General features: G+C 37.5%; 1 protein-coding gene across 7 annotated transcripts in view; it reads right to left on the bottom strand.

Annotated features, from left to right (window-relative positions):
- The window catches only part of ITSN2 (intersectin 2), a 122,382-nt gene that overhangs the window by 73,874 nt on the left and 20,950 nt on the right, over positions 1 to 27,558 (bottom strand). For 4 of the 7 annotated variants that reach the window (XM_088796259.1, XM_088796262.1, XM_088796260.1 and 1 more), the window contains exons 2-9: positions 23,557 to 23,620; positions 12,132 to 12,224; positions 9,428 to 9,491; positions 8,457 to 8,620; positions 7,017 to 7,223; positions 6,748 to 6,844; positions 5,038 to 5,177; positions 169 to 232 (exon numbers count right to left, since the gene is read on the bottom strand). In XM_088796259.1, the coding sequence (XP_088652385.1) occupies positions 169 to 232; positions 5,038 to 5,177; positions 6,748 to 6,844; positions 7,017 to 7,223; positions 8,457 to 8,620; positions 9,428 to 9,491; positions 12,132 to 12,224; positions 23,557 to 23,587 (860 nt within the window). In that variant the 5' untranslated portion in view covers positions 23,588 to 23,620. Of the gene's footprint in view, positions 1 to 168; positions 233 to 5,037; positions 5,178 to 6,747; positions 6,845 to 7,016; positions 7,224 to 8,456; positions 8,621 to 9,427; positions 9,492 to 12,131; positions 12,225 to 21,524; positions 21,627 to 23,556; positions 23,621 to 27,558 lie in introns of all 7 variants that reach the window. The other 3 variants (XM_088796257.1, XM_088796258.1, XM_074331759.2) reach the window with 1 other exon arrangement.

The raw sequence follows: 27,558 nt of genomic DNA, 5'->3' as shown, positions 1-27,558 counted from the left end.
AAGAATAACATTTTGCACAATTTTATTTGCTTTCAAAGTTGTACACATATTAACTTTCAATTGGCTGCTTTTACAGATCATCTTTGAGTCACAAACTTTTACAGAAACAATATTCTTCTTATAATAAAGGATGTACAGTTAAAAATCATAATTAATGGACAAACTCACCAAATAGTAGCTAGCTGAGTTTGAGAAAGATTTGACTGAAGAAGGGCATTTCTAGCTTGAAAACCTGGTAGAGTGGGAAAACCATAAAAAAAAAGAAAATTCTTTAGCTTCTTTAAAGTTATGCAAACCTAAATATAATAACTATACCTGAAAACAACACTGCTGCTATCCTGAACTTTTAATTTTAACATCAGTTTCTACCATGTGCCAGGCACTGAGCCTTCAGTAGTAATCAAAACAAACACATTCCCTGCCCCCAAGGAGTTTAAAATCTAGAATTAGTGGAGCCAAATGCTTCCCCTTTCCTTTCAGAAGAAAATAGTACACAACTGACTAACGGGAAGGGCCAAGCCACTGGCACAGCAGGTATTAGAGGCCAAGTTCTGGGGCTTCCTTGTACACCCAGTAAAACTCAAAGCACAGTTCCTTAGCATTTTCAGATGTTCTCTTATCTCTCTAATCATTCCTTTGCCTCTACTCTCCCTCTTCTACATGACTTGTAAATGTGGGCATTCCCCAAGGATCTGTCCTGGGCACTCTTTTCTGTGAGTTCATATCCATTTGTACGACTTGAAATAGCATCTCGAGGCTAATGATTCCCAAATGTACATCCCCAGCCCAAATCTCTCCTCTAAGTTTAGATTTCTATATGCAACTGAAAAATCTACTTATGTATTTCACAAGCATCTCAAACCAAAGTATAAAACGACTCTCTCAATCCCCATCTACAATCCTCTTCCTAATCTTCACCCAAACCACTACCCTCAGTCTTCCCTTCTTTATCAATGGCATCACTGTCCATCCAGTGGCTCAAGCCAGAAATAAAAAAGTGACCTTCGATCTGTCCCTCTCCTGTCCACCCACATCCAACATCAAGTCCTACAATTCTACCTAATTGCACGTCTGCGTCCTTCTCACCCCTTAAGTTGCAGTTTAATGTCACCTTCTCGGAAAGGTCTTCTCTGTCCACCCTACATCCAATACACATCCTGCTTGCTTCCTTCATATCTCACATCACAGTTTATAATGGAACGTTTTCCCTTAGTATGCTAACTTCTAAAGACAAAAACTTTGACCGCTTTACTCACTAATGTATCCTCCATGGTCAGTACATAGATGCTTAATAAATATTTGCTAAAGTGATGAATGAAGTTGTAACTGAAAGTTCTCCTCTATCTAAGGGGCAATGGGGACTTACATGATAGCATCTGATAGTAATAATAGCTAACATTCATTGACTGCTTTCTATGTATAGTAAACCGTTCAACTTTCCTCTTCCTCAGTGAGAAAACAAAAATATGTTTCTGTAACAGGCTTCCTGATCTTCAGTGAGTATATTCCAGAACAGAAAATCCCTGTCTGCTTCAGAGGAACATTCTCTCCTGATGAGGAGCCAGACTGACTTTCTGACCACAGATGAAATCACGTGGCTTCTCTAGGGAAAGTCTCTAGTCAGTAGGGCAGCTGCTGCATCGCCCACTCGAAGGTGAGCGAGGCCTGAGACCAGAAGAGCCAGACCCTACTCTGGGTTCATCCAGAGGCAAGGTTAATCCTAACAGCTCCACACAGAAGAAAGCAGGACGTCTGCCAACTCTCCTCCAGCAACTGCTCCCCCAACAAACGCAGCACATATGCTGCAAAACCCAATGTTTCACTGAGCTTTGAACAGAGGTCTGGATAGTTAAAGCTGCACACACTTTATGAAACAAGTACAAATATGCCACGTATCATAACATGCAATTAAATGTTTACGTAACTTTATAATCTTTTTTAATCTTTTTGTTTAGCCATTTAATAGGAATCACATAAGGAAACACTGGAAAAAGCTCAGAGCCTCACCCAACTAATTACTCCTCAGTAGGTGTCAGATGGAAGTGAGCTTTGAGGACGTTTTTGTGTTAAAAGGAGGATTCTTCCAATAGAAAGAAATGGAAGGTTATTTCAAACCTAAAAAAACGGTCAATAACTAATGTCTCAGCTCTTGGACAAAGATAACAGAAGAGATCCCTTAGCATTAGGAAACAGAACAAACAGGAGGAAGAAGGGGAGGCAGGTGAATGGTTAAAAGCATCCTGATGGAAGGCTTAAATATGTGTAGGCAAAGTCTGAATAATACAAAGGGCTGCAGAGAGCCAGCGGAGTACTTCACTAAGAAAAGCTCACTTGAATATGGACAATGCTGGTCTGCCAATCCTTTGGACGTCCTATTTCCTGTGTCTATAATGCCAGGCCATTCATTTTCTACCCGGTAGTCTACCCTCTAAGATCTAGCCAAATGTATCTCTTCTGTGAAACTGTCTTATAGCCTCAGAGTTACTCACTTTCTCATCTATATTAATCATAACACTTTCAAACCACTAATCAAATTCTGTGATTATGTGACTTATTTCTATGGCTCTTCAAAGATATGGGCTATGTCTTCCTCCTCTTTGCATTCCAGTGCCTCCGAGTGCCTGGAAGATATGTGACTGAGTGCAGGAAATATGCGAGTCAATGAATTAATCTAAATAAATCATAACTGAGATTTAGGGGAAAGAAGAGAGGAAGAACAAAAGGAAAAAGACCGCCAACATTCATTAAACAAAATATAACATGTAAGTAGGTGAGCCCCATCCTCACACACCTGGGGCTCAGGCTCAGTTTCAGGACACCAGATAACTTCTCTTTTCAAAGAAAATCAATCCTCCCCTTAACTATGGATATAAAGCTTTACTCTTGTAGGTCTAAGAATAACGACATTCTCTAAAAACAACACAATACGCAACCTTCAGATAATGTGGCATATACAAATAAAGTAACATGAGAGGACCATTTCCTTCATATTCCAACACAAACCCACCTTTGTTTATACTATATGTTTGGAGTACTTACGTAAAGTGTACTAATCTAAAGTGTACTGCTTGATGAGTTTTTACACAGGGATGCACACATGCAACCAACACCTCTGTCAAGAGACAGCATGTTTCCAGAACCCCAGGTCTGCACACAGCCCCATCCCAACAGAGTAACTACACTCCTCTGATTTTTATCACCACCAATGAGGCTTCCTGTTCTCCAGCTTCATATACATGGGTTAAATAGGATGGATCTTTTGTGCCAGGCTTCATTCAATACAGTATCTGTGAAATGCATCCATGTTGTTGCAAGTGTCAGCAGTTCATTCGTTTTTATTGCTGTTCAATATTCTGTTATAGAAATACACCACTATTTATTTATCCATTCTCCTGTTGATGGACATTTAGCCTGTTTCCTTTTAAAATGTGTTGAATGAAGTTGCCATGAACATTTTTGTACATGTCATTTTAGTCCACTTTTGTTAATATGAAAAAAGAAACTTCTTTAATGCAAAATGTAAATTCCAAACAAGTTCATTTTTCAAAGAATGAGAAGCGTGACTTTACATTGATCTCAAATATGTTTGAATACCACATTTCATAGAATCTAAGATGCCATCAATTATAAGACACATCATTATTTTATGCAACACTAAGAAAGTAAAGAACATTGCCATTAAACCATGACAAAGTGTTAACACACCACTGATGGTAACACACATCTCAATTTTAGCGAGGTTAAAATGTAAAAAATTTAAAAAGGTTTACTTAAAATATAGTATACCTTGTTTCACACAACTTGATAAAATTACAGAAAATATTAGTTATTATATAACATCTGAAACATATAAAAATATAGTGTATTTGTAAGGTATAGTGTAATAATAAAAGTCACCCATGAACCTACCACGCAACTTAAGAACTAGATCATTGCTAAATGCTTTGAATCTACTTGTGTTCCCTGACTTTAACTCCATGTCTCCAGAAGAGATAACCACTATCCTGAATTTTGTGTGCTTAATTTCCTTGTTATTTAAATGCTTTTATCATATAAGTATGATTCTTTAAAGAAAATACCTTACATTTTTGCTTGTCTAATCAATTCCTAAAAATCTTACCACTCCCTTGCCCCATGGTGTGACTAGAGACCCCACACCCCTATTTCATACATTACTTCTCATTCTCTAAACATGCCATGTAATTTTTGCTCTTAAGGGTTCTTCTCTGTCACCCTCAAATGCCCTCACCTGCAATCTCCATCTGTTCAAATTCTAACTCTTTCTTTCATGATCAAGCTTAAATGTTCCTTTCCTATGTTTTATCTGATCTTGTCAGTATTAATACCTCCCATTCTATGTTCTCTAGCATTTTAAACTCTATTATTTTTAAACACTTATTTTACTCTGCCTAAATTGAAATTCACTGCCGAGTGAAGATAGGGGAAAGTTAGAAAGTGGGAACTCTAGCTGCCTGTTACCCTCTGTTTACATCCCCTCCACTATCCTCAATTTACTAAGTTTGGGTGTTGTTCTAGCATGGACTCAAATATTCTATGGGGATCTAAAGTCAAGTTTTATGGCTACATTTGGGTCGGAGCATTAGAGGGTGAGCCATGCTCACATGAGGTTTTACGAAGGGCAAGCAGAGAAAAGACCCAGTGAGGAAAGGGGCTCTCAGGGAACTGAGCTGAGGCTAAGTCCCACATACTCCCTCTTGTCATGTCAGGCTCTCTGTTCACTGCATTGGAGGATGAGGTTTAATCTTCTCCAGGGAGAAATCCCTTTTCCAAAAAACTGGGTGCATATCTGTATACTCAACTTGATTGTAAGAACTTTGAAGAAACAATCAAATGATATCCATTTTGAACTCTTATACCACTTACATTATTTGTATTTTTCCAATGCCTGCTAAATTTTTTTTGGACGTTAAAATTTTAGATAAGCTACAAAGTACCAATTCAAATAAAAGTTCTTCAATAGAAGTCTATATAAAAATATGAACTCTCTCACATTCTTAAGCACCATATGCTGCTTACCTGAGAGGTATCCACTCATGCTTTTGTCAAGACTATTAAATTTTTGCCGATATTTTAATCTTGAAGGCTGAGGAACTGCCCACTCTGAGGTCCCAGTCTTGGGCGAGTTCCCTGAGAGTGAAGCAGTTGAGGAAGTTGAGCTATAACAAAATTTATTTAAAATTTTTATGTTACTAAACAAAATACATTTAGTTAAACTTTATAAGGCAGAGATGTTAAGAATCATACTTTCTATACTACAGTAGTAATTGCTTTTTTATTTGATACTGAAAAAACTTCAAGCAATTATCCTTATGCTTAGGAAAGCAAATACCATGGGAAGTATAGAACTATCATATATCAAGAACTTACTATGTGCCAGGCCCCATATTGTGCTGGGGCTTTTACAAATATTACTTCTAATCCTCATGACAAACTTAAAAGGTATTACTGTTCCATCTTTTAGATGGGCAAACTATAAACGATGGCTCAGTGATGATAAGAAACATCACTATGGTTCAGTGATGTTAAGAAAAAATGAGGTTACACAATCAGTGAGTGTTTAAGCTAGCAATAGACAGATTGGGCATGCTTCCCATTCCTAAAGACAAAACGTTCTTCTAGGCCATTGCTTTAAAGGGTATTATTGTGTGATGATTAAATAAAGAAGATGTGGTACATATACCAAGGGTGCCCCAAAAATGTATACACATAACTTGCATTCATCATTTGTTATTGGTATATATTGAGTATTACAATTTTAATACAGTTTTTTCCTTTCTTAACATGTGTATACATTTTTGGGGCACCCTCTGTATATAATGTAATACTCCTCGGCCATAAAAAAGAATGAAATCTTGCCATGTGAGACAACATGGATGGACCTAGTGGGAATTATGCTAAGTGAAATAAGTCAGAGAAAGACAAATGCCACATGATTTCACTTATGTGTGGAATCTAAAACACAAAATAAACAAACAAAACAGAAACAAAGTTATAGGTACAGAGAACAAACTGATGATTGCCAGGTGGGAGGGGGTTTGGGGGACTGGGTAAAAAAGGTGAACGGATTAAGAAATATAAAGTGGCAGTCACAAAATGGTCACAGGGATATAAAGTACAGCATAGGGAATACAGTCAGTAATATTGTAATAACTATGTATGGTGTTGGGGGGTGCTGGGCTTGTGGGGGTCAATTTGTAAGTTGTATAGATGTCTGGCCCCTATGCTGTCCACCTGAAACTAATATAATATTGAATGTCAACTGTAATTGGAAAAATTTTTTTTTAATTTTAAGAAGTATCATTGTGACTTATACAAGAGGTGATGAATAAACATTGAGGCTTTTTTGTTTTCTGAAATTAAAGGACACTCAATCGGCAGAATTCGCTCAAGAAAGAAATTAATAATGTACAAGGATTATGAGATGTTTTAAGAAACATATACATTTGTTAAAGGAAAATATGTAGCTCTGGGCAAAAAACTGACTGATTAAAAATACAGCAGAATATTTTTAATTTATATGGAAAAGTAAAATACCACAGGCAGTTAGTAATTCTAAAAATAAAAAAAATTATTTTATATGAGTTACATATAGTAAATGTACCTTAAGTATTTACATTTGGCCTTTATAAAGTAAAACCTGGATAAGTTCAGAGCTTTAAAAAAAAGTCATTTGTTAAATACTCCTTATTGAAAGCACAGAAAGTTGAAAGTTTCAAGTATTCATACCTACTAGATCCTAAATCAATCAGAGACTGGGCTTTCTGTATACTAGCACCACCAAATCCTCCCATCATCAGACTGTAAGATGACGTATGAGGCAATGCTAAAAAAAAAGAAAAGAAAAAAAGAAAGAAAGAAAAGAAAAAGAAAAATGAAAAAGGTTCACACTAAACAATATTACAAATTATGAAGGAAAATTTTTATCTATTGGAACGTGAATATAACACTTTTTTTCTTTACATGAAACCGTGACTCATTAGACATAAAGTACTTACTTGACGAAGAATAAGGAATGGATAAAGGCTGAATGAGACTGGCGGTTCCATTTGGTAACGATGACGTGCTAACAGAAGGCACCAGGGGAGCGGGCATCATTAAGGGAGGGAGGGTGGTCCCTGAAGTCGCTGAGCACAAGGGTGTTGCTATAGGTGCGACTGGAGGCAATGGCTGAGGCATGGACAGATTGGGCATGCTTCCCATTCCTACAGACAAAACGGAACACATCTTCTAGTGCTAGTGAACCAATTATAAAACACACGCCAGAAAATAAGTTCACAGTACAGGGAGCAGACTCTGTATTTACAGAAACATTACAGGCAAACTATCTAGTCTTAAAAAATTCATGAGAGCAGCTTTGACTCAGCAGTGAGGGAGGTAAACTGCTTTTAATATCAATATTCTGACCTGTGTGAACTAAGAGAATGCCTACTAAGGAGTAAGAATTCTCTTCAAGCATCATGAACAAAACTAAGCAGCCTTTTCCCATTTAATATTAGTATACTCAAAGGGAGAATATATTACCTGATCAAACATGGGTCTTTGTGTGCAGATAATAAATATAGTGCTATTGAATTACACACACACACACACACATACACACACACACACACACACACACACACACTCTATCACCCCCAAACCACCCCAACCCAAAAGATCAAGGTGACGACTCTTATTCACTTACTAACTGCAGAATACTAAGTATACTATATACATATAGTCACACAATGATTTGGTATTTATCTCTAGAGTTCATTGCAATAGTGAAAGAAATTAGTGTTTTAAGATCTTGCATCTGGAGTATAGGAACATGTTTCAGATACACAGAGATATCTAATTGAATGTTTCATTCCAATGAGTGCTTCTCACATATAAGAAATTGGCTGATCAAAATTAATGGAAAACTGGTTATTTCTGATGAATATATAAATGAATTAGCATAAAGTCTTCAACTTTTAGTCCTAACATTAGCTGGCTAATTAACCTTTAAATTAATTTCTACTTACAGTATGTATAATTTTGAATTATCCCCCAAATTAAACCACTTCAAGTGTTAAAGTGGTTTAACAGTTAAAGCTGTTCATATTTTTTCCTGTTACTCACACAAAACACAGAAGTAACTAGTTAGGAATAGTATTTAGGATCAGCTATAATGAGGGGGAATCATATAATTTATCATCCATCTGGGAATTATGAAAGGAACACTAACCACATTAGATGCTAGAACAACAGACATAAATGAGAACTGTCCCTGGAAAACTGGGACACATGGACACCCCAGCTATGACACTGAATTTAATATTCCTTATCTCAGACATGAAAATGAACTTGGAATCTGGGCATTGTCATTTCATGCAGACAAATCCTTTTCTGATCCCCAAATATTATACCTAGGAATCAAGTTTCACCATTGAATGCAGCTAATTAATACATACCAAAACGAGCAGAAATTAATGGAGAGAACATAGGAGGCTGTTTCATAATAGGAGGGAGAACCACGGGCAGCTGCTGGCCTTGTAGCTTCAGTTTGATGAGTTTCATCGCTATGGAGAACTCCTGCTGATCCATCTTCCCATCCTTGTTCAGGTCTGACAAAGCCCTACAAGGACAGTGAGGTAGGTAGACTATATGCAGGGTCACCATTACTTTTGAGGATGATGATAAAATAAAAACAATGACATAGTACTCACACATAGACCATTACTTCATTAAGTGTGTGTGTATGTGTGTGTATCTCAAAATGCTGAAGCCTATACATTAAGAAATACTGACCAGAGACAGCATCTAATAAAATACCACTAGTTTATATAGAAGGAAAATGTAGAGACCTTTGAAATGAATTCCACCAGTACAAATGGAAAAAAAAATATTCAAGAGTATAATCATTCTAAACATATTCATTTGGTCAAATATTTATTGAATGTTTGCTATGTGCCTGGCACTTTGCCAAACATGGGACTAGTCCAAGTGGAAAGAAAAATGGGGTAGGTGTTGGCATTTATTGTAAATACCTTAAAAAACAAAACCCTAGGTATTATAAAGAACAATTTCTTTACAGTAGGAATGGGAAAGAAGGGATAATTTTGAATTTAGATGAAATAAATGACACAATTACAAAGTAACAGAAGATTTTGAGACTGCCAAATTATAAAGAAGTGTTTTTCAATGGAAATGTACATATCTTCTTTCCACAGAAATTCTAAGGAAATTAGAGAATTGTCCTATAGAACAAAACCTCAACTTATTTTCAGTCATTTACTCAATTAAAATTTATTTTCTGAAAAGCTGAAGAAATACTCTTACTTAATAAAAAACTACAAGTAAAAACAACTTTATGTTAAACTGTATTAAAAACAAAACCAGACTCTCAGAAATTTAAGTTCATCTACAAAAGAAAACATTTTACCATATTTCAGCTAAAACAGGAGCCGGCAGCCCTGACTGTAAGAAAAATGTACGTGCTTGATCACCTGAAGGCAATAAAAACAAAAACCAAGCAGTGTATTAGTAAATGGAATTACTTCAATGTCTCTGAATACTAGCAATGGCAATAATAATAGTGTTATTGATTTATCATAATTTTAATTTCAATCATTAGAAAATTAAATAGAAACATATAAAATTATTGACATTATTCTAATAAGACGTAGATATTCTAAAACAAAAAAGTCACAACTGGTTATATGCATTAATCAGTGATAAAAAATTATATTATTCACTTCAGTTTTCCCACAGCAATTGAGGTCTGATTTGATAATATTCCTATTTAATAACATTTATAGTTAAAAACAGTGTTTCCCTAGAAGTGTTCTAAATATAAAATACCAGGTGTTAGAAGAGATAGCCCTCTGTGGGTCTCTCACAATCGTATATATCCAGCTGTGTATGCCAAGAATGCAAGATCCTAACTGCTCTCTCCGTGGGTCATTTCTCAGAATTGGGATTGCAGTGAGCTATCTTGGAGGACTAGGTAATATTTTCCTCTGGGACAAAGAATAAGCTTGCTTACTACTTGTTAAAATGGATGGTGGGTTCCTCCAAGCTCAGTTTTCCTCTCCTATAACAAAACCAGTGCCATGTGTAGCATCATTCTGGGATCTCTGCACGGTCCATGTGTGACTTAGGGGACAAGGGAACATGCCGATGCTCACGCTGTTAGCTCTATCATCAGTAATAGTGTTTTGTCTTTGACTCAGGAATCTCATGCATTCTGCAGGCATCCATGAGTCAGTAACACACAAGTTATTCACTTGTAAGTAGGGCAAGCAAATCCCAATCTTGATATCAGGTAAGGTAGTTACCGTATTTTGCCATGTATCATGTGCACCCACATTTTGGCCCAAATCTTCAGGGAAAAATAATCTTTCCTTTTAATTAAAATGTTTATTTGTTTACATTTAGGTACTTGTTTTTTTGTATTATAAAGGAATTTTAGCATTTATGCTTAATATATTATGGTAAGAGAAATTTTACATAACAAATAATTACAAACCACAGAAACAGATACAAGGTGCACGAAATTTTATGCATCAGAAACAAATTTATGATATTTATGCATCACAGAAGGCCAAGAACTCTTTGTTGTTGCAAGTTTACCACAAGTTCAACAAAACCAGTTATCGTATTCCAGGGTATCATTTTGCATACGGATATCATTATTGATTTCTAGAGTTACACTTTTAACCCATAAGCATAAACAAAAGAATTAAAAACATTTATATAGATACAGAATTAGTACTACCCATGTATATAATGCACATCCTTATTTTTCCCTCACAAATTTGGGCAAAAAAGCGTGCATTATACACAGCAAAACACAGTATTATTATAGAAGTGCAAATAATATTCAACTATAATGGTTAAGAGGATGGATTCCAAAGCCTGTCTGAGAGGTTTCAAAGACCAGATCAACACTACCCTTCTCTGCAGCCTTGGGCAAGTTACAGAACCTTTCTAAGTCTCAGCTTCACCATCTGTAAATACAGACTACAACAGTGGCTACGTCATAGGGTTGTTGTGAAGGCTAAATGAGATCATGCATTTAGCACAGTATCTGAACCAGTACAGACCTGCTAAATATTAGCCATTACACTTACTATTATTGTAAGTAAAGCACTAAAGTGATTTGGCACAGAAAAAAAGTTTCACTTATAGAAAAAAATTGGAAAGACACACCTAAATTAATCCTCCCTTGGTTCTGGAGGTCTTTTTCCAAAACAAGGAACAGTCAATGCTTGGTATGGCCACTCAAAGACAGAGGGGTAAATGTTATGAAAACAGACTCCAGAGAAAATAAATTCTAGATTACTTTTAAATGAAATAGATATATTTTCTACTAGATTCTAGTAATACTGATCATTATACTAGTAATTGGAACAACATATTAAAAGCACATTAATAAATTTGCTTGGGGAAAAAAAATCTTGATTACCTTAAGAAATGAACTGAAAAATTTCTAGAAATGTTAAAAGTGAAACTGGACAATTAAACTGAAATTCTTGACTATCATTTCGGATCAGGAAAAGATCGTCCATACGCCAAATCCCAAACAACGAATTAAGATGGTTCCAGGTAAAATAAGAAAGCCACCTTTTTAAAATTCTAGAATTCTGATTGATATGAATTTTTTTCACTTATTTATGTTTTATTAAATTTATTGAGATAACATTGGTTAATCACATTATATACATTTCAGGTGTACAACTTTATAATACGACATCTGTATACTCTATTGTGTGCTCACCACCCAAAGCCTAGTCTCCTTCCTTCACCACATATTTGATCCCCTTTACCTTCTTCGTCCTCCCCCTACCATCTTTCCCATTTGGTAACCACCAATCTGTTGTCTGTATCTATGAGATTTTTTGTTTCTTCATTTGTAGCTTTTTGTTTTATATGAATGATATCATATGCTTCTTGTCCTCTTCCGTCTGACTTACTTCACTTAGCATAGTATTCTTCAGATCCATCTATGTTGTTGGAAATGGCAATATTTCATCTTGATATGAATTTTATCACTTAATACAAATTTGGTGGCAGTCGAATAAAAACTAATTTTAAGATATTACATGAAAAGGCGCATAATTCACAAATCAAATATAAGCACAAACCTGTTATGTAACCTCCTGAGGGTTTGAGGTTATCAAACTGCTTGTCATGCTTAGTCCGTTCTTCAGAGGTAATAGCCCACATGTTTGGCCCTCCTATAACATACATGGAAGACAAAGAAATACAGTGTATATATGAGAATACTTAAATACATACAATTCTAACATGTAAATATGATGAATCTCAAATGTTCATTTAATGACAGTACTTAATACCTGAGTGACACAAAGAATAAATCTCTATCATGACCATATATAGCATAACCCTAAGGCTTTTCACTCATTCATCTAGTTAATATCTACTGAACAATTATTATACACAACTCACTGGAAATGGGCAACAGATAAACGCTGGAAATAAAAAAGATGAATATTATTCCCATTCTCAAGGAACTCTTACTCTAGAAAATGACTACCAGCATTTATAATGTTCAACTCTGAAGCATCCTAAGCAGAAATATATACAAAGCTGTGCTAATACCGAGTTAGAAGCAACAAGGATGAGATAACAGGAACGGTAAGATTGAGGCAGAGTCTTGAAGCTCAGCTTGAATTTTATCATGTGAAGGGGTGGGATAAGAGCATTCCACACAAAAAGGACATAGCATTAGAAGTCCAGGAAAGGCACTGACTAGACTAATAGCTAAAGCAACATGTGAATGTGAGAAGGTGGTAAGCAATACGCGTAGGTAGGAGGAATTAATTGCAAAGGGTCCTCAAGAGTCTGACCGTTACACTGGAAGTTATGGAGAGCCATCTAGTACTTTTTAAAACAACCTTCTTAATTTGGAATAATTTTAGATTTACAGAGAAGATACAAAGATAATATGGAGTTCCTATATACCCGTCATCCAGTTTCTACTATGTTAACAATTTACGTAACCATAGTACATTTATCAAAACAAATAAATGAACAATAGTATACTACTACTAGCTAAACTGAAAACTTCCACCAGCAAGACCAGCTGGTAAACCCCAACAAAACTGGACTCTGGGTATTGGAGACAACGCAAATCTTTGTGACTGAGGATTCTGCTACCTGGAGCCTTCGGCAAGGAAGTAGCCACCACCTAGAGGTGTCCTCCAGGGTTTCAATGAATGATCCATGGAGGCCTATTGCCTCTCCGGCCTGCTAGTCCCTTTTAGGAGCGGGCCAACTTGAATTCCACAACTAAGAAGGTGAGAAGGACACCAAAGCCTTGCTTGTCAAATGGAAATGGTATATTCAAGAACACAGACAAGCTGGGCCCAACAGCATCTTGGCTTTACACAAAAATGGTGGCAGCTAGCTCTCTGAGGAGAAACTATTCCTACTTGACTATCTGAAGCAGAGGTACTGAATCAGTGAGGTTCCCTGAAATGCCAAGGCCTGGTTCAGAGAAGCTGAAGCTGATGGTGTCCACTGGGCTGCCATAACCGTTCAGTCTCAGAGTTATGCACGACCAAAGGGAGACACAGTCATTCTGCTCAGTGGGCAGAACTCAGATTTTTGGGCTGTTGCCAATGGCCCAGCTGTTTGGTTTGCCACATGGAAAATTACCACTGACAGAGTAAGGACACCCTCTTTAGGGATGCAAACTGAAAACCCATTTGAACTGCTACCTGAATGTCCAGGTCACTGATGCAGTTACGGTAAAGGCCCATTCTCTGATTTAGACTGAAACCAAGCTGCTGATTAAGTCTCACTCGTGTGTGTGATGCAGAGGATACCACTGTATGCCAGCCTTGTGATTCCTGTGTGGGTGTGGGGGGGGGGTGTTGGAGGGGTCTCACTGCACAGGGCATTGCCCCCTTTGGCTCTTGGCGACTGACTACATTGCACTTTTTTGCCTCTCTCCGGCTACTGGTGGCGCCTCAAGCTGCTGACACTTTTCCAGGTTACCAATCAGCCCACAATGTCCACACTACCGTGGCCCTTGAAACGGATCTGTCTCATGTTTTCAGCGTTCTGGACCAGTTGCACTATGATGTTGATGTATAATTTGTCACAAAAGCTGCTCAACAACGCACTGATGTCTGACTCCATTTCCATCACCTCCTCCTGGCCCACACTCCCTAAAGGAAGACACAGAAGGAGGTGTTCCAAGACAGGATCATCCTCACCTCAGCTGTGTCCTAGCTAATGATGAAAACTAAAAGGTAAGGGATCGGGGGACAGACAGAGCTATTGTGAAAATTCAGGATTCCATCCTGACCACTCTTGGACAGGACATGTCCTTCTTTTCTCCTAACAGCAACAGAGGGTAGGCCTGGTTGGTACATCCTCCAGCTCCAGGCAGCTCAGCTAAATAGAGACCTAGAGGATTCAAAGTTCATTCTGCTCGGGCGTACAAAAATGTCCTTGTCCCTTTTGCACTTTTCTGGATCACAGTGAAGTTGTAGCCAAATGGGACGCCTAGATTTTGTGGAGGTGGAGAGCAACAGCCAGGCATCTGCTGAGGGAACACCTCAGACACAGAGGCATGAGAGTGGGAGAGGCATTAAAATGGCCTCTTCTCTTTCACAACTGCCCCTGGAGCCTTCTTCCCCAGGAAAACGCCCTGGTGTGGCTCTCCTCAACTGCTGGAAGTACCTTAGATTTAACTGACTGCTGAGTCTGCCATCCCCACGTGGCTTTGACAACTGTATGACCCTGATTCGCACTCAGCCTTAGGCAGGCCCTGTGCACCTGGGCCCGGGGGTGTGGATTTCTCCGTGTTCCTGCCCCTCCACGCTGTGGCACCCAACTCCTCCTTGTGTTTCTGGTTGGCCTTGGGAAGGACCTGCCTGCTTCTCCCTCAGTAGTAGCAGGAGCGATACCTCTGCCAGGTGTTAGTCTAGAATCTTGGGTTTCCTTCCCCTCCCTCAGTGGTAGAGAGGTTTTCCTTCTGCCCTTACCCTAGAAGCAAGTCTCTGCCTGTGTCCTTGGGGAGAATCTCTGCTGACCCCCTCACGTGTGACTATCAGAGGCTTAACAGGAGAACAGGATGCAGGGAAATGCATAGCATTTGTGTCTGCCCCCGCCCTCCCGTCCCCTCAGTTGCCTGCAACACTGAGGTGGGGGCTCTCTCTCGTCTTCTGGTGAGCACCCAGTTGATGCCCACAGGAAACAGCTTGAGAGTAAGTATAAACTCCCCTTGTGTCTGTGGCCCCCAGTTATTCTAGACTGACACGTTAGCCCCCCTTGTTTTGGTGTTCATTAGAATTTCAACTGATTTCTGCAACACCATTTTACATTTTACGTATCTGTAAAACCCCCCACTTTCCTCAGCATTGTATACATCCATTAAGTCTGAGACTGAATCCTGTGGAACACTGTTCCAGCTGGTGGGGTCACGGAACGCCTTCAATTTGCCTTCAGTCCCATGTGCCACTCTGGATTCTAGCCCACTTTATTCTAGAGCTCTACTGAAAAGATCAGTCCATTTACTCACCGGACACGAACCTCCTATGCATATTTTGAATCCAATCTAATCTGCTCCATAATTTCAAGAAACTCTTCAAAGTTTCTGGTACACTGATAGTGCCTTTTCTATTTCCTAAAGCTACCTCAGATTAAAAACAAAATGTTTTCTTTGATAATTTAAATGGGATCCAGGAAAGGAAAAGGAGAAAATATGAATTTAAATCACTACCTTGAAACAAGACGTAGTGTTGTTAGGAGTGCATATAACAAAAGGAAGAACAAACAAGCTCCAGAAAAAAGGTGGTCAAAATGAGGGGTCTAGAATTACTGTTCTATTTTTGTCAGTGAAAAAACAAGATATGAAGCCTGAGGAATCAGAGGTTAGAGAAGACATGATAGCAACTTAAAGTATTTTTACAAGTTGTTATGTAGAATACCAAGTGGTTATTTGCTATCCCTACAGGAATTAGGACCATCGTGTTCAAGAAAAGTATGGCTGCATGACGAGGGAATCATCTGCCTCGGAAAGCACTCTTCTGTTAGCAGAGGTGTTAAAATAGAGAATGGCTTGTTAAACCTGAACGTGTTTGAGGTGCTCTCAAACCATGAACAACAAGTAAACAATGATTTATACAATCCTTTCCACTTGCTCTGCAAGTAAGACCCAGTCTCTTAACTTCCCACTACCTCCCAACACACCTTTCACTCCTTTCCTTTCATAGTTAACAGCAGCAGCGGAGCGTAAAGGAATAGAGTAGCGGTTCTGCTCCCGTCTGTGTGCGAACTAGTTTTGGGACTTGGGCAGGTCTTTTACCCTCCTCACCCTTTATTTTCTTACCTAGGAGTTGTTAAGAATGGTGTGTGTAAAGGTGCTTTCAAAAGTATAAAGTATGTCGCAGGCAATACTTGACTAGCCAAATGCCTTACACCAGAGGTTTCCAACCCCTGCCTGAATCACCTGGGGAGCTTTAGGGGGGGGAAAAAGCTATTCCAGCAGACCATTTAAATCAGAATCTCTGCGGGATGAGGCACAAGATACTTAATTTGTAAAAAGCTTTCCAGGTGATTCTTTTGTGCAGCCAGGGTTGAGAACCACTGTCCCGTACAAAGCAGGGCTGCACTCTGCCTCCTCTTCTTTCTGTCCCTCGGCAGAATATTCTGCTCCACATTTACCCATCCGGCCCTCTGGACAGCTAGCCAGCAGTGCTGCCCAAAGGCGATGCCTGGTGGCTGAAGACTGATTATATAACAAATAGGCGAAAAAAATGTTAACTGTGACATGACTATAAATTTATTTAATATTTAAGAGAAGAAACAAAACAGAAACCCAGGATAAAAGGAATGCTAGTAATATATCCCTATCTCCAAAAAGTAAGTCCTTAACAAATTCCATATACATAACATCCTCTTTCGCATCCCGTGACCTGTGTTCCCTTTACTTGGACTGCCATGTATATCACCCCCTTTCCGTTTCAAACTTGATCTTTCAGTCCAGGGCAGATGTCACTTTCTCTAGGAGGTGGCTGACACCTGCAGGTCAAATTAATTGCTTCCTCCTCTAGATTCTCAAGAGACTTTTCCGTGCTTCTCAGAGCACTTAGAAAGGTGCTGTAATTGTTTTCTGTCCATCTGTTCTACCAGACTATGAGCCCTTGGAGAACAGGAGCTTTGTGTGCTTGTTTTTCTATCCCCAGAACCATCAGAATAGCCAGCACGGAGCAAACACTTAGAAGTGACGGAGAAATGTGTACCTAAATGAGTAAAAGAGGGAGTAGAGAACAAGAAGAGAGGCAAAGTCGGGACGCGGGGGGGACACGAGGTCACTTACAGATCTTTTTGTTCTCTATCCTTCACGTACGGTCAAACCAGCCCCCTGAAGAGGTTTTCAGAGCTCTGGACATTCAAGATTGCTAATAACCACCTATACTTCACTTGTGCCTGCCTTTTCAAGTTTACTCACCTTCGACCAATAAGAAACCAAGTATGTTTAGGTATATAAACTCATACATACTTGCTGCCCAGATTGTACAAAAACCTACCTTACAAAGTTGTTTCTAGGAATGCGCACCACTGCAATGTAGGTGCCCACTACAATTTGAAATACTAAGATGGATTTGATTTAACACATATTTCTTAGCCCTAAATGACTGGATTTAAAAAAAAAAATCTATAAACATCTTCTTTTAAAGGGAAGTTTTAAGATTAGAGTTAAATATGAAGAAACAGATGTACTAAAGAACTAAGGACCTGAAATAGCTACACCCACACACTTTCTAAATAAAGAAATACCACACACATAGTAAGAAACCTACTTGGTTTATCAGTTTATATAAAATAAATTAATTAACCTGTTATGATTTCTGTGACTAGGAAGGCAAATCGTGTGGCTATCGACTGACTTACTACTATACGACTTTGGAAAAATGACGATGACAACGACGACGATGATGATCAATGACAATAAAATGGATGACAACGATGGAAGCAGCTCACCTTTACTGAGCCCTGTTTTTCAGGGACTTTATATATAGGAATTCATTGACTCCCACCAGCACCTTGTCAATCAGGCACTATTAGTGTCCTCATTTTACAAGTGAGGAAACGAAAACCCGTGGTGATAAAGTAACTTGCTCGAGGTCACACAACTAGGAAGTGGCAGAGCTGAGATGAGAACCCAGGAAGCCTAAACCTTGCACTACACTGTCTCCCAGGGTATATGGCTAAGGTGCTCACATCCTCTGTATCTAGGAAGATCATCTAACTCCACAGGGCTGTTGTAAAGATTACCTGAAATTTGTAACATAGCTACTCTAAAATAGCACTAAATACAATTTTCCATCTATTAAGTTGGCAAACTGATAAAGCTAACATCAAAGAAGCTTAGCATACGTCAGGCACTTTTCTAAGAGCTTTATATTCATTGTTTCTATTCTAAGTTTCACAAGAATTCTATCACTATCACTGTTTTCAGAGGAGGAAACAGAGGCATGGAGAGATTAATAATTTGCACAAGGTAACAAAGTTGATACATGTTAATTAAAGGCAGGATTAGACCAATGTAGGCTTAATTAAAGTCTTAAACTATCTGCCTTGACGATAATTAAAGGACTCACAAATATATTGTCAGTTGATTTCAACAAAGACTTGAAGATATTTCCATGGGGAAAAATAGTCTTTTCAACAAATAGTGTTGAAAGAACTGCACATACATATGAAAAAAAAAAAAAAGAACTTGAATCTTGTGCCATATACAAAAATGAACTCTAAATGGATCGTAGAACTAAATGTAAGAGCTAAACTAAGAAAACTTCTTGAAGAAAGCAAAGAAAAAATCTTTGCGACTGCATTAGCCAATGACTTTTTAGGACACAAACAGCACAAACCATTAAAATTTCTTGATAAATTGAACTTCATTGAAATCTAAAACTTCTGCTCTCTTAAAGACGCTGTTAAGCAAATAAAAAGATAAGCTACAGACTGGAATAAAATATTTGCAAAATATATTTAATAATGGACATATGTCCAACATATATGAATAACTATTCAACTCAAAAAGACAAAGTTCTCCCCTAATAAATGGGCAAGATTTGAATAGACGCATTGAAGATATATGGATAGCAAATAAGCGTATGACAAGATGTTCAGTATCACTGACCATCAGGGAAATGCACGTTAAAACCACAATAAGACATCATTACATGGCTATCAAAAGTATGAAATTTTAAAAAGCTGTGAGCAAAGATGCTGAGCAACTGAAATTCTCATGCGTTGCTGGTGGGAAAGCAAAATGAGATAATCTGCAAACCAGTTGGTCATTTCTTATGAAGTTAAATATACATTTACCATACACCCCAGCAATAAGCTCTTGGGTTTACCCAAGAGAAATGAAAACCTATTTCCAGATAAAAAAATCTGTCCTCTGATGCTTAAAGCAGATTTAGACATTACATCCAAAGTTCTAAAACCTGGAAATAACCCTAATGTCTTCTGCAGATTAATGGATAAAGAAATTGTGGTTCACATTTATATAATGGACTACTACTCAGCAATAAAAGAGAAAGATATATGCAACAACATATATGAATGAATCTCAAAAGTATTTTGTTAAGTGAAAGAAGCCACAAAGACACAAAAGGCTACCTACTGTGTATTTCCTTTATATGACATTGCATGTAGTATTTCATTTATATGAAATGGAAAAGGCAAAACTATAGGGACAGAAATAGTGGTTCAGTGGTTGCCAGTAGCTAAGGGTAAAGGGGCACCAGGGAGCCTTTTAGGTGACGGAAATGTTATATCCTGTTTTACATGACTGTATACGTTTGTTGAAACTCATCAAACTGGATACTTAAAAAGGGATACTTATTATATCTAAATAAACCCAACTTAAAAATAAAACCAAATAAAAACATAAAGCATCTAATACATGCCTGCCACATAGAGGGTGCTCAATAAATTAGTTTTCTTACTCAACTCAATCCTAGGGAACAATATAATTAAGAAGTCAGAGCATTAAAATCCTTCTCAGGTTCTTCCCCTTCTGGTAAAGATACTCTTACCAGAAAATACTGAAAGTGAGGCTTTTTTAGTCAGAAATCATAAGGCTATTTTAAGCCTGGATAGTCTGGTTAGGGAGGCTTGAGCTGCTCTAATGCACATCGCTGCATATCCCCAGGCAGTGACAGATTGCTATCCTAAGACTACAAAGAATTCTGCTGCATCAAAAGGACTGCCGCTCAATCTTGATCACATTTTCACATTTTCTGATATACTAGTATCTCCTCACCTTTCCCTGGCTACCTGTCTTCCTAGTGACTAACCAACCTACCTGACACTGCTTACTGCTTAGTTCCTCAGGATGCCAACCAGCAACCTTGACACCTTCACATACATTCATTCAACAAACATTTATGGGGCAACAATGTGTGTAAGGACTAGGGGTACAAAGATGAATAAAATGAACCCCTTAAAGGAACTCATAGACTTTCTAGTGTTTAAGGCACTCCACTAGCCAAAAGGATCACATGCAACAATCATGATTAAATATCACGCTTAATGTAACTTACAGAATAAAAATGTTCTAAAGCATTAGGATAAGGAATCATTTTTAAGTAGTGTACAAATATTTATCAAATCTGGACTCATATTAAAACACAAGATATTAATGCACTAAGAATTTTACAGAAAAGAAAAATTACACAGAAATAAGAAAACTATGAAATACATGTAATTCAGAGCCAATTTTAAAATAGTTGATCTAATTTTGGCTTTCTTATTTAGAACATATATAACAGAACCTTTTAAAGAGACAACAGTTTATTATTTTGGATTTCAAGTAAAACATCTCCCAATGTCAGTCTGTATTAACATACTTTTGAATGAGCATGATTCAGACATGTTATATGCACTTGAATATGCTGCAAAAATGAAATGATGTCAGAAAATCTTCATTGGTATATTTTTCAAGTTCAAAATAACAGTCAAATAATATGTGTTGAACCAGTACTAACTCAAATTTCTACAACACAACTGGAATACTTGTCGAGACAGAACTAAAACTTCAGTTGTGGGGACTTGAATACACATGCTTGAGTTGTTACAAATGAAGTACAACACTAGTTGTACAGGCCCAGCTTAACAAAAATTTCTTGATTACACAGTTGAAAAGAGTAATGAGCTCTAAAATTCTAAAAAGGTAATAAAGCTCTAAAATAAAATGGCATTTCTTTTCCATCCTAGAGCCATTAGCTTTTCCTGTTCTCTCCTTCCTCCTTCCCTTTTCCAGATTTTGGATACAGCCACTGTCATGGGCTTCAGAAGAAGGTCTTACTCGTTTCACCAGGCTTCAAACCTGCAGTTTTGAGGCCGAAACAAGCTACACTGCACTACAATATCACCTGCTAGCAACATGTCTGTGAAGCGGCCTGTTGCCTATCACCTGATTGCTCACAGATCATACTCTCTGTATTTACAATTTCATTGAGTTTTTGAAAAGCAGAAAGTAAACCTACCATGATTAAAGAAAGCTTTGGCAAGGATGATCCTGCTGGTGCAGAAGACACCAGAAGTAGAGTCACAAGTGGAAAAATACGATGAACTGATCTTTTTTAGCTCTGTTAAGGAGATGAGAAATGAAGCATCAAAGGGACTAAGAAAAGATCTGTTCAACAGAACTTTCTGAGATGATGTAACTGTTCTATATCTACACTGTCCAATACAGTAGCCACTAACCACATTTGGGTTTGAGCACTTGAAGTGTGCTGTGTGACTGAGGAACTGAATTTTTAATTTTATTTCATTTTTATCAATTTAAATTGAAATTGAAATAGCCACATGTAGCTGATGGCTACTATATTAGCACAGCTCTGTAAGAACCAAAGAAGACTAAAAAGTCTGTGGTTAGTTTCAGGATGATGAAGAAGACACGGCAAGATTTGAGGGCTATGTCAGAAGCACTTTAACAAACAGCTTGGTCTAGGGCACTTAAGAGACAAATTCCAATAGTACTGGGCTTTTAAAACACTAGCATAATCTATAACTGAGGGGATACCAGAGGAGCCAACACTGCTTGTGAAGGTTTTGTGCTATACATGGATGTTTCTCTCAATAAAATCTTTAACCCTGAATTGGACTTAAGTTAGATATATACACGATTATCTTCAACCGTTAGCTAATTTATAAACTAAGGAGGTTACCACAGTCTACATTTGCTATCAATTCTTCAGAAGTTTAAAAAAATTTCTATCTCTATCCCTATATATTACTATTCCTAAATTAACTGTCGAACATTTTGGACAATTATTCAAGTAATCATTTTTTGGGTATTGAACATTTCATTTGTTTCCAATTTTATTATTTTACATATAATGCAGTGAGCCACAAAGTGATACATAAATGTTTAGGAAAAGGAAGAAACAAAATGAATAAAAACTGGGCAGGTACAGTAAGTCCTCATTTAGGTAAGTCATCCAAGTAAATCATCAATACATTCTTGGAAACTGACTTTCAGAAAAATGATGTGTAATGAAACCAGTGTTACCACAGGCTAATTAACATAAACAAGAGTTAAGTTCCTACAGGTCACAAAAATGTCATCAAAATTCTAAATAAAGATGCAAAACACATCTAATATTAAACATTGAAATAAATGTTGAGTATACATACATTTAAGAAAGAGGAATAAAAACAAGTAAGAGAATTCTTTTCCAACTTGCTTATTCAAATTCAGGGTTGTGGGCTGCCAGAGCCCATCTGGCAACTCCAGGCACAAGGCAGGACCCATCCTGGACGGGATGCCCTCCCATCACAGGGCCACTCACACACACACCCACACTGGGACAATTTACACACCAATTCACCTTACGTGTATGTCTTTAAGATGTAGGAGGACACCAAAGGCCCTGAGAAAACCCACGCAGACATGGGGAGAACGTGCAAACGCCAATTAATTCTAAATGACACACAGTAACTTAATACTTACTAAGCGCGGTTAATTTGTACTTGGGAAATGAATTAAAACTAGAATCAGAAAAAAAAGCTTTAAAAACTTTTTATTATTGAAGTTAAACATTTTCTTTTAAAATGCTTCCTATTAAACAATTATGTGTGTTGACATACATAATCCTTTATAAAAGGAAAACAAATGTTTATGTATATTACTAAATGAATCTTTATTGGCCGAATCAGTTTTTAACCATCCCATCAAAAACACCTTTAATATTCTTCACCTTATAGCACTTCTCGTCCTCCAATTTTATACACCCAACACGACATAGCTTTAAGTTACCCTTAACTGCTCTAAGGCAAGCACACATTCCAGATGACACTGCAGAACATGCATATACTGAGTTGCGGGATTTACTGCATAATATTATAATAGGAGCTATATGCAGTACTTTGAAATAAACTACCCAAATATTTTCAACAAAAATAAGTTTTGCATTTATAAGCTTGAGGGAAAATATATAAGAGAATATTTTATAACCTCTACAAAAAAAAAATCCCATAACCTCTTTATCTTGCCACAAGCACAAGGCCGCTTACCATTCATAGCTGTGGGAAACTGAGCCATCATGGTCCTGGATTTTCCTTGCTAGCTCTCAGCCATCTGCAACATAAAACATTGTGCCATTAATAATACAGCAAGGGCAGATCACAGCTTAGTGCACTCGCTAAGCAGAGGGAATGTCTGCCCTCTTCAGCTCACACTCCCAACAGAAAACAATGCAGAGCTTCTGCTGCTGCTGAACAGGCAGAATTTACATTTGGGGAAGGGTAAGAGATTTTGTGGATAATGGTTCTGCCTTTGAAATGGAACCATGTAAAAGAAAAACAGTCACATATTTATTAGCAAACACTGAATAAAGAAACCCTTGGTATGAACCAATTTTGTAGAAGCTAATCTGGGAAAGGAGAAAGTCGCTTTATGTAGGCAAAATTTATTTCATATAAAACTGTATAAGGTAATGCACAATAACAAAGAAACCCATAATACTCTTCTTTTAAAAAAAATCCCCAAAGAAAATATCCAAAACAAATGTAACACAGCTATTTAATCAAGTTCTACAGATTTATAAAACTGGTCTAAAAGTAATTATTAAAACATATGTTTATTTAAACATAATTAATTTTGTTGAGCAAGTGCTCTGCACTTGAGGAGAAGGAAATTTGGAAGTTTATCAGCTCTGGGTTTAAATCCCAACTCTGCTATTTTCCTAGCTGTAACCATGGAAGAGTTATTTAAACGTTTTGAGTCTCAGATTCCTCATCTGTAAAAATACTTTACCAGAGTATTTTTAAAAGTATTAAACAAAATCCCGTACACTGCCTGAGACATACTGGGTTTTCAATAAATAGCTTTCTGGGTGTCCAGGAAGGGAGAGCGCAATATAGTTTTGAACCCTTAACTCATTATTTTACTGTAAATAAACTCACAATTTGCTCCTTGACTCTCAAGAGTAGAACCAGTTAGGGAGAGAGAAGACATAGCAAATGTATAGTAATGTACGTAGTAAGTAAAACCCCGGATTATAACACAGCAGAAAACACTACTATAAAACACTGTATTAAAAGCACTCAGTAGTTCATCTATTTAACCAAATCACTGAAATATTGATATTTTTAGAAACCTGAGGGGAAATGTTTGTACAAGCCATTTGAACAAAGAAAGCATAAAGAGCTGCCCATCATGGCTGATGGTGTCACCAGAAGGCCTGGCTGATGAGCTGCCGAGCAGTGTTTACAAGGTACCATATCTTAGTGAATTCAGTGTGCTTACGGAGAAAGATGACTAACCAGCATAATCACTAAAAGTGAATCCCACAAACAAAAAACTGGTATATAAATCCAATTTGTTGATTTACAACAAGAAATTTAACAGCCAACAGAACAAACAGCTTTTCTTCCTATAAAGCCAACTATCAGCCACTAAGTTTTGACCAGATGGTTGTGTGGTGAGCAAAGGGACCTGACTGTGATTAGAACGCTTAATGGTATCAGGCAGCATCAGTCTGCTACATTTATCTACGCCACACAGATAAGCAAGAACTAGGCAGCAGGGATGGGCAAACCTCTAATAATGGTTTCCTTTGTCTGTCTGTTTTTTCTTTTTTTATGTTTTGTTGTTGTTTTTCTTTTCCCAATAACGTTTTGAATGGCACTGCCAATTTTACTCTTTTGACTCCCAGCTTTTTTATGTGACCACTGTATACCATCCTCTCAAAGTGCACATTCTTTAGATGTTAGTAAGCTTTACTGCAATTGAACTTTAAACCTGTTACCCCACTTACACTTTACCTCTCACTGCACACTTCTCAGGTAGGAGGAAATTTCACCCATGCACAAGTAGGCTTGTTTCACTTCTTTCTCAAAAGGTAATGTAAACAGTGGAGGGGTGGTCAAAAACTCCTTGAGTAGATATTGCGTTGAGCTTTAAAGGGTGAGTAAGAATTAGTTATAATTGTACTGTTAAGAACCTTGGACTTGAACCTGGAGCTGACAAGGAGTTTTAAAAGGTTTTAAGAAGAGGGACAGATTTCCCTTAAGACGATTAATTGTGAAGGGCAAGCCTGAAGCCGGGAGATCGGTTAGGGAAGAGACGAGAACAGTATCTGGTACGTGATCTAGAACAGAGGCAGCACAGAGAGGACGGGGTGAACTGGAGAAACAATGAATGGTTTAAAACAGGTAGAACTCAGGGACGGTTTAGATATAAAGGATTATGGAGTAAAATAAATCAGAGACAACTCCCAGAATTACAGTTTGTGAGACTGGGTGAATTGTGAAAAAAACAACACTAAAAAACTGAAAAAACGAAAAAAACTGAATACAGAAGGAAGTCTTATAAATCAAGTTATGACTACAACTTCCTCAAATATAAAAATTCTACAAACAAGCATAACATTTTTACTTCCCCGATTTTAAATTATCATCAGTAATGTTAAACCAAAATAAGCTATATGCCTGCAAAGAAACTATTTACTTACAGATACGCAGCAGCAAGAGCCCCTATTTTATTAGGTCTCTGTAACTGAGAGATAATTTTTAAATGTGGGAGAAAATCCTCCAAAAGTATTACCTATGATGCATTCTATAACTGCATAAAAACATGTGAATTACAAAAATAGGTTGGAGAGAAAGCAGACTTACAAAAGACATAAGGAATAGGATCCCACAGTCACAAAGCCTTAATTAGTGAGATCTAAGACTAAAACTTACAGAACATCTCTCTAGGACCTTGGGCGAGTCCTCATGTATTCTGTAAATACCACAGAATGCTACCTAATAGATGCTTAATAAGCACAAGTATAATCCTGAAACAAAACCAAAGAATAAATCAAATAACATAATGGGCAGGGAGGGCAACTCTCTTCAGTGAAGTTCTGAAGGTACTGGTATTACAGAACCTTCTTCACCTGGTACATGGGACTTAGCCACCCAGGCATGCATGTACTATATTATAACGTGAATACATGGATGTATGTATGTAACATCTGATTGACAGTGGTAACATCTGCATGTGGTAACATAACTTGTTGGAACCAATAAGCTCTGAAAGCACACCATTACATATCTGTTATGTTCACATCAACTGTCTCTATCCTGTTGTAGGATTACCTCCTGGTTAACAATTCTACTTATCTACTTGCAGAGTAGTACTTGCAGAGAAATAACAATTGAAAATTTTAAAACTGCAACATACATTTTACTTTAAAAAAATCAACTGTTTTATTTTATGTAATCATAACAGTTACCATTTACTAAGTGCTTAGTTGCTACATGCCATGCTCAATATTCACTGAGAATCTAACATGTCCTACATTCTATACCGGGAGCTTCAGACACAGAGGAGCTCGTAGACTAGTTTACCAGGTACCAGAGACTGTGAGATACCTTTGGTAATACTAACAATCCTCACAACATCCCTTCAAGGCAGATGATATCGTACTCATTTCACACATGAAGAAACTGAAAGGTTCAATTACTTAAATTCAGTAAATGAGGAAGCCAGCATGCAATTCCAAATCTAATTCTAAAGCCCGTGAACTACCCGTGGGCTTTATCTGCCTCTTCCTCTCTTAAATGGGGATAATAATTAATGATGAGTGGGTCACAGGTTCCTGCAAGCAGCAGGTCAACTTAATGTTGCTGTATTTGTAGGGGAGAAGAAAAACAAGCCTACAACACATAAGTACATCAATCACATACATAAATTAGGGAGTACTAATTATTTCTTATCTCCTGGTGGAACCCTCTGAGAGGAAGAAAAAGTTAAGCAGCATTTCCCCAGGTACATGGCTGATGCCTGTTTTAGGCACCTGTACTTGAAGTCAGCCCCCAACAAACTCCTCTCTACTCCTTAGAGGGGGTAACGTAATGATAGACGATCTTGGCAGTTTGCAGTTATCATATAATTTAATTATTCTTTTAATTACCTATGATTTTAGAATATTCATGTGGAGATTTTCCTGCTCCTTATAAATTAATGGAGAACTGGCATTGTTCCCTTTTTAGGAACCAAGAAGATATGCACGGTAGACAGCAGGC

The sequence above is a fragment of the Rhinolophus sinicus genome, chromosome 2 (assembly GCF_057876585.1).
Source record: "Rhinolophus sinicus isolate RSI-liver-muscle chromosome 2, RSI-T2T, whole genome shotgun sequence".
Taxonomy (NCBI): domain Eukaryota; kingdom Metazoa; phylum Chordata; class Mammalia; order Chiroptera; family Rhinolophidae; genus Rhinolophus; species Rhinolophus sinicus.
This window is presented reverse-complemented; position numbering and strand designations above follow the sequence as displayed.